This window comes from Bactrocera oleae, chromosome 2, assembly GCF_042242935.1.
Source record: "Bactrocera oleae isolate idBacOlea1 chromosome 2, idBacOlea1, whole genome shotgun sequence".
NCBI classification, from domain to species: domain Eukaryota; kingdom Metazoa; phylum Arthropoda; class Insecta; order Diptera; family Tephritidae; genus Bactrocera; species Bactrocera oleae.
Window position 1 is genome coordinate 63,218,432 of NC_091536.1, and position 8,778 is coordinate 63,227,209.

Below are 8,778 nucleotides of genomic sequence, written 5' to 3' on the forward strand. Positions count from 1 at the left end.
AAATCCAATTACATTGGTTGAAATTTACAGAAACATATTGTTAGAAAAATTAATAAATCAGATTAGTTTAAGTAAGGCTAGAAGTAACTAAATACCTGTTGTTATAAGAGTAATATTCGCATGTAATCGATTACTAACAGAGAGTGATCACACTCAACAGTGAACACTGCCAGTTTACGCACTTACATATCGAATATACTACTGAATACTGGCATACTTTTAGGATCACATTGTCGATTTATCCACTCGTGTTTTTCTCGCCTACATTTGCTGCAAAAACTGGAAACAAGCAACTCAATATCATTAGTCCTACCAATTAAACACGTATCCTTTACCCACAAACATTCAGAGACTTAATGCAATATCATTTACAAGGCTTATTTATAAATTTAAGTGAATTATAAAATCGCCAACTATAAAAAATAAGGGAAAAGATGGCAAAAAACAAAAGTACTGTCTACCTTGGCTTTGAGGATGAGGAAATTACCAGCAAACATGCATCCATATTAAATAGCACGGTAAACAAAGTCGGAGGGACACCGGTAAGTATTATGCTAGCATGATGAAATTAGAACCTGTTATATTAAAAAAGTTTGTTAAAGTAATACAGATTTGTATCACTTGCATTGCGATTTCCGTTTTGTCGCCGCGTGAAGTGCAATGATGCGCAATGCTGACGCATCTATTGAAGAGTTAATTAAAATTGATTTTTCTTTATTACCAATATACTTATATACTTTTCAATGTTTTCATGTCCTTCGTACAGGACTGGCCCACTGGTGAGATAAAAGTGCCTTCGTGTCCGCTCTGTGGCACAGCACGTCCGTTGATCGTACAACTTTATGCGCCCTTGGAGCAGTCCAAATTTCACCGCACCTTATATGTATTTGCATGTTTGAATCCGGCTTGTTCTCAAGATTCTAAGAGTTGGCTGTGCATACGTACTCAGCATTTGGACACACCAAGTGAGGCAGAATTAATTAATGCAGTGCCTCCACCTCTAACACCCGGTGGAGGTAGTGGAAAGAAAAAGAAGAACTATAAACAGGCGGCAAATGCAATGCAACCGCAAAAAATTGCATGGTGCAGTGGTGCAGATGACTGGGGTGAAACTTTAGAAGAGAGTAGCACAGTGGCAGACAGTGGTGTTGAACGTATGGATACAGGTGCTGATGAATTACAACATCAGAATGAAGAAAACGGCAATGTGGTTGGCAAGAATGATAACTCGCCCACGCGTGCTGTGCACTTACCATGTGCTACCGACTCGGGTAATAGTGATGCCGATGAGGATGAGGATGACGACGAGAGCAACTCAATGGATAACGAACTGGTTTACGGCTTCGGTCAACTCGATATGCATTCGCCACAAAATGCTGTTGAGGATCCCAATGCCAATTGTGCTGCTGGCAATGCGGCAGCCGCTGCTGCTTTGGAAGGCGGGGCGATGATGGGTTTCGGCGGCGCTACTGCTACCATCTGCGCCGAGATCGAAGGCGCCGAAACGGATGTAGTGCTGGTGGAGACACCAGTAAAGCCTGAACGTGACTTGATTGCACTTTTGAAACACACTGCAACGCCAGCGGCGCTAGGTCCACTCGCTAAAATTTCCGATGTCACTATAAAACCATTCTTCATCGCAGTAGATATGGAGCATCGCCATAAACGTGGTGAATATGAAAACTTTTTTGGCGCGCTATCAGCGGATCACATACGTGAGCTATATCAGGAGTATAAGCGGCAGGATGAGGCGGCACATTCTCCGAATGGCGCTGGCGCGATTGGTGGTGGTGTTGGTGCTGCCGGTGATGATCAAGAGGCTTATGAAAAAGCTTTGCCAGCACATGGTGATATAATTTTCCATCAATTCGTAAGTGTCATACAGGAGAACCCAGGGCAAATCATAAGGTATTTAACGTATTAGTTGTGAATTAACATTTCTTTAAATATTTAGCATATTTTGAAGGTACACACGTGATACACTACCCCTCTTGATGGGTCCACTATCCGAACCAATACCAAAGTGCGTCAACTGCAATGGCGAAACCATATGTGAGATCCAAATTCTCTCTACACTCATACCAAAGTTGCGTTTGGCCCAAAACAGTGAACCCGCACCCATAGAATATGGCAATGTTTTGGTATTTACATGCCTAAAATGCTGTTGGGATACACCAGACAAAATGCGTTACGAACGTGTAAATGTACAAGCCGAACAATAAGTTGGCTTCGAAGTCAATTCGTGATGCGACTCGTAGAACTCACTGTGGATCCTAATAACTCGCGAATTGCTTGATTTTATTTGTGAATTCGTTAGATTAAGCTTACAATTAAACTAACTAAAGTACCCGTATTTAGGTCTGACGACATATAACAAGGAAACTATTGAAACGTTAAATTACGAAAGTATGTACCTAGATGCGTTTACAAAGTGAAACTACTTCAATTACAAATATTAAAAATCTTATAAACACCCTCTACGTGCATACGTATAGAATACACATATGTACATATAAATACTATGTATATTAGTCCACGTTGTTACAACGAACGCAGGACCTTTTAAAAGAGAAAAAAGAAAAACAAACAAGCAAACAAAAAGCTTATTTACCAGTTGAAAGTTTTAAATTATAACCAGCAGCAATTTGAGTAAAGATATTAGTAGCATAAAATTTAAGCATAAAGTAACAGTAATTTCAGAAATGATTAGATAATAGGTTTCTCTCAGCGAGTTAGTTTTAGGAACAAAGCGAAGCTTGTCAATTTTAATAATCTATTTCAAATCAAATAAAATTAACAACTTTCGAATTAATATTTTTTATTTCTGCTACTCTTAACACATTTAAAACCGATTTATTTATTAAAAAGTGTTTGCACACACATAAAGCAATTTCGGGAAGATAATCTTAACTTTAAAGTAATGTATTTACTAGTATTTAATTTGTAAGGTATATAGTATATGTATAGTTAATTTATGAAATTAAATAGTTTTATTTTATAGTTTTTTTTTTTTTATAATAAACTTATTATCTTAGTTTTAAAGCAAAAAGTTATAATAATTTTCAAAATGCTAAACTAATAAATAAATGAAGAAAGTAATGCACGAAGACTATGTAAAGAAGTGGTAATAAGAGACGAGAAACTGAAAATCCATGCTTTTTATTTGATTATATAACGTTTATATTTCCGGGACGCTGAGGGATTGTTCTCAAGACGACCGAGATCCAGTGTTGGAGAGAGGGAGGAGATTGGGGACAATTCCTCCCGTGCCCGGAGTTCTTAAGGGCGGCCTGGTTTTTTTTGCAGATTTTTTTTTTCCAACAAATCACTACAACTGTTGCCATTATAAATTACTGTAATTTCATAACAATAATTACATGTAATGTTTTTAGACATATCAGTGGTTTTCTACAAAACTATTGTATGAATGTGTTCTGCCATTACAGCAACAACAATAAGACGAGTGCAAACAGACATGGCTAAATCGACCCAGATCGCCATGGTGATCATTTATATATATGTAGATGTTTTTATGCGTTTCTTCGCGGATGTTACAAACTTCGTGACAAATTTAATATACCTTGTTGAGGGTATAAAAACCAAACAACTCATTGTTTATGAAACATTGACTTTATTTTATAATTATATATTTCAATTAGCAACTAAAAAAGCTTTTATTTATGTTAGCTGTTTTAAATTTGTATTTCTCCTTTCTCTTTTTTATTATTACTATATTAAAATTTTACAACCGTTTGCACAAAAAATAGACGTTTACACATACTTACATACATATATTACGTTTACCATATACATACATATATTTAATAAATTTAATTACTAGCAGTTTGTAGTTTACCGAGCTCATTAAGAAAATCACAAAACGAATTTAAATGCATTATGCCAGTTATATCTTAATTAATTAAAATTATCTGTGAGTAAATGAAAAGTGAAAACTTCGTTGCTAAGCTGATGTTTAAATACGCCGGAAATTTTATTATAAATAATGCTTAGCTGTGCTGAGCTGAAGAGCTTAGCATCAATCAAACATCCATTTTCTGTAGTAACCTGCATTAGGATTTTCAAAAAAACCTGGCTGCTGTTCTTATTTTCTTTTGCCTTCTATTATCGGTGTTTACGATGATCGTAATGCTGCCATCTGCGATGATTCAGTTTAGTAAAGTCGTCGCAATCATTTGCAATATCGCGCAGGTACTTCGAAAGCTTTACAAGCTCTTTATCAGTATGTCGACTTATGTGTGCCTGGCGGAAGGGTCGTACACGTAAACCCGAACGCGGATTCATTAGAAAGTTACGTTGTATATCATCGAACATGATGGTATTTTTGGCACTATATTGCGGATATTGGCCCCAAATTAAACCGAGCGGTTTCACATCTACGACACCACGTTCAATCGTATATACCGAAATCATGGCAGTAGAATCCAAGTAGAACATTATTTTGTAATTAGGATTATTGCTTACACCCAGCAATTTCATTTTTTCCCCAATCCACCGCATACCAGTTGCCGACCAAATAACAATATCATAATTTTGGTAACTAGATTCCAGAAATTCATGTAAATATGGTCGCATTAACTCCGACGCATTTTCGGCGGGAGACCGATGGTCGAACAAGGTGTAATCAATATCAAGTACCAGCAAACGTTTCCCTTCCCTTGGCGGGTTTAACTCATTAATTTTATATTCTCTAACGCGTCGTTGTACTTTCGCCAAGTAAACGGGTGATTTCTCTACCAAGTCCTCTTCTTCGGCTACATCAAAATCATCTATCACCTCGGCAATATCATCTGGCAGTTGACATGCAATTTCTATAGCAGCCTCAGTCGAGCCTACCATCATTAGTTTGAAGTTGGGTTTCAACTCCAGTTCACAAATTTTGGTATCATCAGGCGCTACATTGCCTCCTGCATAATAATTACAAACCGTTATATGTTATATTTTTGATGCATAATGCATAACGGATACGACGCTGTTTAACCTACCTTTATACTTAAGATTTATCAATTTTTGCCGCTCCGGTCGCACCTGTGTGAGTTTAAAGATTTCATGGCGCAGCACAGCCACAGTATCCTGATCGGTTAAATCTGTAATTGGGTATTCTTTGCCGCCCCATTTTACAATTATCAAAGCTTGGCGTATTTCACTAATTTTTTTGGAAGTTGACGGTTCTGGCTCGGTTGCCATTGCGAAGTGCAATTTTATGCGAATTCGGAGCGCCGGGTAGAAATACAAATCCACAACAGAGAAACAAAAGCAACAAATAGGGTTACCGTGATTTACACACTTTAAGAGAAGTGCCAATAGGACATTTTCTTATATGTCGCTATATTCTTAATAATTATTTTTTAATTTTAAAGAATTGTTTTGTAAATTTTATGAAGACTAATTTTTTTATATTTAATTTAAATTGAAAAAAATCTTATTGGATTTTTTTATGTATAGCACAATTAGTTGATGCACATATTATGTGTATGTATATGAGAAGAACTTGAACCATAGATAAATTTTATCCATGACTTGAAAGAAATGTAAAGACATTTTTTAATTTCCCCGAAAATGTAGTCACTGTCGGCTTTTCGCGCAACAATCAGCGCTGTCAGCTGTTTCCAAACTTGTCGACGTCAATATATTTGTTGTTTTGTTTTGATCACACCGTATATAGCCATTTTGATGTAATCGCATTCCCGAAAAGAGTGTAAGAAAATTCTGTACAATGGATGCAGCAATAAACGGAGAACAGTTGACCGCTCATAAAATACAAGTGCAATAATTGTAAAGTGTGGGAATCCTTAAGAACTCAATACGAAGTTTAGACGATTGGAAACACAGCGGAAGGCACACAAGAAACCGAGTATATGCATGTACCTGTACGTACCTAATAGTGAAAATTGCAAATGCGCATTTGGAAAGCGCAGGTGAAAAAGACCGAAGTTCTGACAAAAAATTATTTAATTATTAAAGTATTGCTAAATAAAATATAGAAACATCTTTTAAACATTTAAGAAACTGCAGTGTATTGTTCTTAAAAAGTAAACTAAGATTTGGTGCTTAAGAAAAACAGGAAATTAGCTTTGAAGAAAGTTGGCTGTATTTAAAAGTGAAGTGTTGTGTATCTTTTGACCTTGACATTGATTGCCCGCAGCCTATAATGGCCAATTGCTTTGTGATTACGCCTAAAGTGTCGCCGGTTCTATATCTCTTCACCGCCAAGTTTTCCAACGTGTCAAATATCGTAGCCGCTGCTGCCTCCGAAATTTTACAATTTAAGTTGAAGTGCCGCCGGCTCCTGGTGTCCGCAGTGTGCCAACAATACTCTCGACCCTTCATCATACGATACAGCGACCGTGAACTAGCCGAACACGCCTAAATTGTAAGCGCAACTTTTGTTCGAGCATTTCGAGGGCCATAATTTAATATTTAACAAAAATAAAAGTGTTAAGCAAAACATTAATACAAAACAGTGTGCAAACAACTTTTATATTTGTATTGGTACCCGCATAATTTAACAACCTAATCGACGGTGCGTAAGCAGATTTTATCTTTTTCTTAGCGTCCACCGATAAGGTATGTAAAACTTGTACAATTGAACATGTTGCTTGGTTAGTTATTTATTTTCATTGAGTGATATTTGCTTATTTGTGCAGAAATAATCATGTCGAAACCGGTGCCATTACTTGGTGGAGAAGAAGACAATGTGAGCCGACAACTGTCGACTGTTTCCCCACCGGTAGCGGAATTGAATGACATGAATTCGCCATTACATACGTTTCCTACCGACATACATACAGAGCTGGAAGAGTTTCGTGACAATTGGCAACGTGAACTGAAGAGTCAGAGTGGAACTGTAACACCTAACAGAACCGTTGAGCAAAAGCATAAGCAGACCAATAATGTCACTGATGTTGATCAGCATAAGCTGGCAGAAAATCTATTCCGCAGTGCCGTGGAGCTGGAACAGCGAGGCAAGGTTTATGATGCTGTGCCACTATACCGTAAAGCTGTGCAAATCGTGCCGGACATTGAGTTCAAATACTATGAACTTCAGAAGAAAAAGTCATCAGCCGCTTTGAGTAATTATTCTGATGGAATTCATTCGTTAGAATCCGTGCATGCAAGCAAAGAAAGAGCAGATGAAATCGAAGATAATGAAGAGATCATTGAAGATTTATATGAGAAGTTTCAATTGGATTTGGCAAGTGCCGACGGACGTTTACTGCAAAGCAGCCGAGACCCGAGTGTAATTAGCACGGAAACACATATTTCTGAATTACCGCCGGAAATATTGTTGTACATCTTACGTTGGGTTGTATCGGCGCAGTTAGATATGCTTTCACTGGAGCAATGCGCTTCTGTGTGCAAGGGACTATATTTGTGTGCGCGCGATGAGGAGCTGTGGCGTTTAGCGTGCGCCAAGTAAGCCATGAAATTAAAAGCTCTATTTATAACAAAATAATTACTGCATATATATTTACAGAGTGTGGGGAGTTAATCTTGGCTCATTGGGTGAACCCGGTAGCCGGTCAACTGAACACCTAACAGAGACTACCGACACAACACCCATTGTGTACGCTTCGTGGCGTCAAATGTTCATCATGCGTGAGCGTATTATCTTTAATGGCTGCTACATAAGCAAGACAACCTATTTGCGTATGGGCGAGAATAGCTTTCAGGATCAATACTATCGTCCCGTACAGCTGGTGGAATATTATCGTTATGTACGATTTTTAGGTGATGGTCGTGTGCTCATGATGACCAGTGCCGATGAACCAGCACAGGGTGTGAATAAGCTGAAGAATGTTAATCAATTGCGCCCGGAAGTGCTCTGTGGCCATTATCGACTCTATGGTGACACTATAACAATTATGCTAAGGAAACAACAACAACAGTCACATAGTAACCACCATCAATATGCGCGTCAACGTCGCGGTAGCATGGCTATATTCAACGAAGAGCCAAATTGTACAAAATATTGTATTGAATTTCGTATAACAAATACAACAAAGCGCAAATATGCACGTCTCCTTTGGGTACACTATTCCGTAGTGCAAACACGTAATAAAGTTGAGACTTCGTCGGAGTTTGAATTGACGCAGTCGAAGTATCCACCGTTATGGTTCTCGCCGGTTCGTAGCTACCATTTGGATACCGATGCGCCGCTCGCCTAAGAGCGCAGTTAAAAATCAGTTATGTTACATGAACAATTAGGCGATTGGAGATTTTTCTGCGTACATACATACGCATACTTAATATATACAAATCATTGAATTACAACAAAAAAAAAGGAAACCTGCATGGGATGAAACATGAATGGTTGCTGTATACTTACTAAGTATACAAATCTATATTTACTATACACACAAACTCTTATTATAGAGGCTAGTGCTTAAAGATTGATGGCGTGGACTTTTCTAATATTAAGTATGGGGCTCGTAAGTCTGGATTTTAGTTTCCTGTTGGCTGTTGAAACAAAATATTCAAATAATAAAATTATATTATTATACATCACCTAAAATTGCTGTGCTCTTAACAACTTTTGGGTTGTGGGAAATATGCATAGAGGCAAATATTTGTAAAAAAAAAAAAAGCCAACAAAAAAGCTAAATACCCTTCACAAATACAAAATATTTCATACAAGCACTTAATTTTGATCGGTCAATTTATAGCTATAGTAGTTCAATCTGAACAATTTGTTCAGAGTTTTTGCCGTTGCCTTGGACAATATTCCGTACTGAATTTCGTGCAGATATCTTGTCAAAT

The 8,778-nt window shown here is 37.5% G+C and overlaps 3 protein-coding genes across 3 annotated transcripts; 2 read left to right on the top strand and 1 right to left on the bottom strand.

Annotated features, from left to right (window-relative positions):
* Nucleotides 1–200: 200 nt before the first annotated feature.
* Nucleotides 201–3,149, top strand: trus (programmed cell death 2 like trus). The gene is made up of 3 exons (XM_014242353.3): nt 201–542; nt 767–1,908; nt 1,967–3,149. The coding sequence occupies exons 1-3, from the start codon at nt 435–437 to the stop codon at nt 2,220–2,222; spliced, it is 1,506 nt and encodes a 501-aa protein (XP_014097828.3). The 5' UTR covers nt 201–434; the 3' UTR covers nt 2,223–3,149.
* A 462-nt stretch (nt 3,150–3,611) lies between these two features.
* On the bottom strand, nt 3,612–5,277 carry Ublcp1 (Ubiquitin-like domain-containing C-terminal domain phosphatase 1). The gene is made up of 2 exons (XM_014242357.3): nt 5,004–5,277; nt 3,612–4,925 (listed from the first exon to the last, which is right to left on the bottom strand). Exons 1-2 carry the CDS (start codon nt 5,203–5,205, stop codon nt 4,123–4,125), a joined length of 1,005 nt encoding a protein of 334 aa, XP_014097832.1. The 5' UTR covers nt 5,206–5,277; the 3' UTR covers nt 3,612–4,122.
* Nucleotides 5,278–5,643: 366 nt separating this feature from the next.
* LOC106623008 (F-box only protein 9) lies at nt 5,644–8,533 on the top strand. The gene is made up of 4 exons (XM_014242355.3): nt 5,644–6,391; nt 6,483–6,585; nt 6,666–7,434; nt 7,496–8,533. The coding sequence occupies exons 3-4, from the start codon at nt 6,674–6,676 to the stop codon at nt 8,184–8,186; spliced, it is 1,452 nt and encodes a 483-aa protein (XP_014097830.3). The 5' UTR covers nt 5,644–6,391; nt 6,483–6,585; nt 6,666–6,673; the 3' UTR covers nt 8,187–8,533.
* The last annotated feature ends 245 nt before the right edge of the window (nt 8,534–8,778 follow it).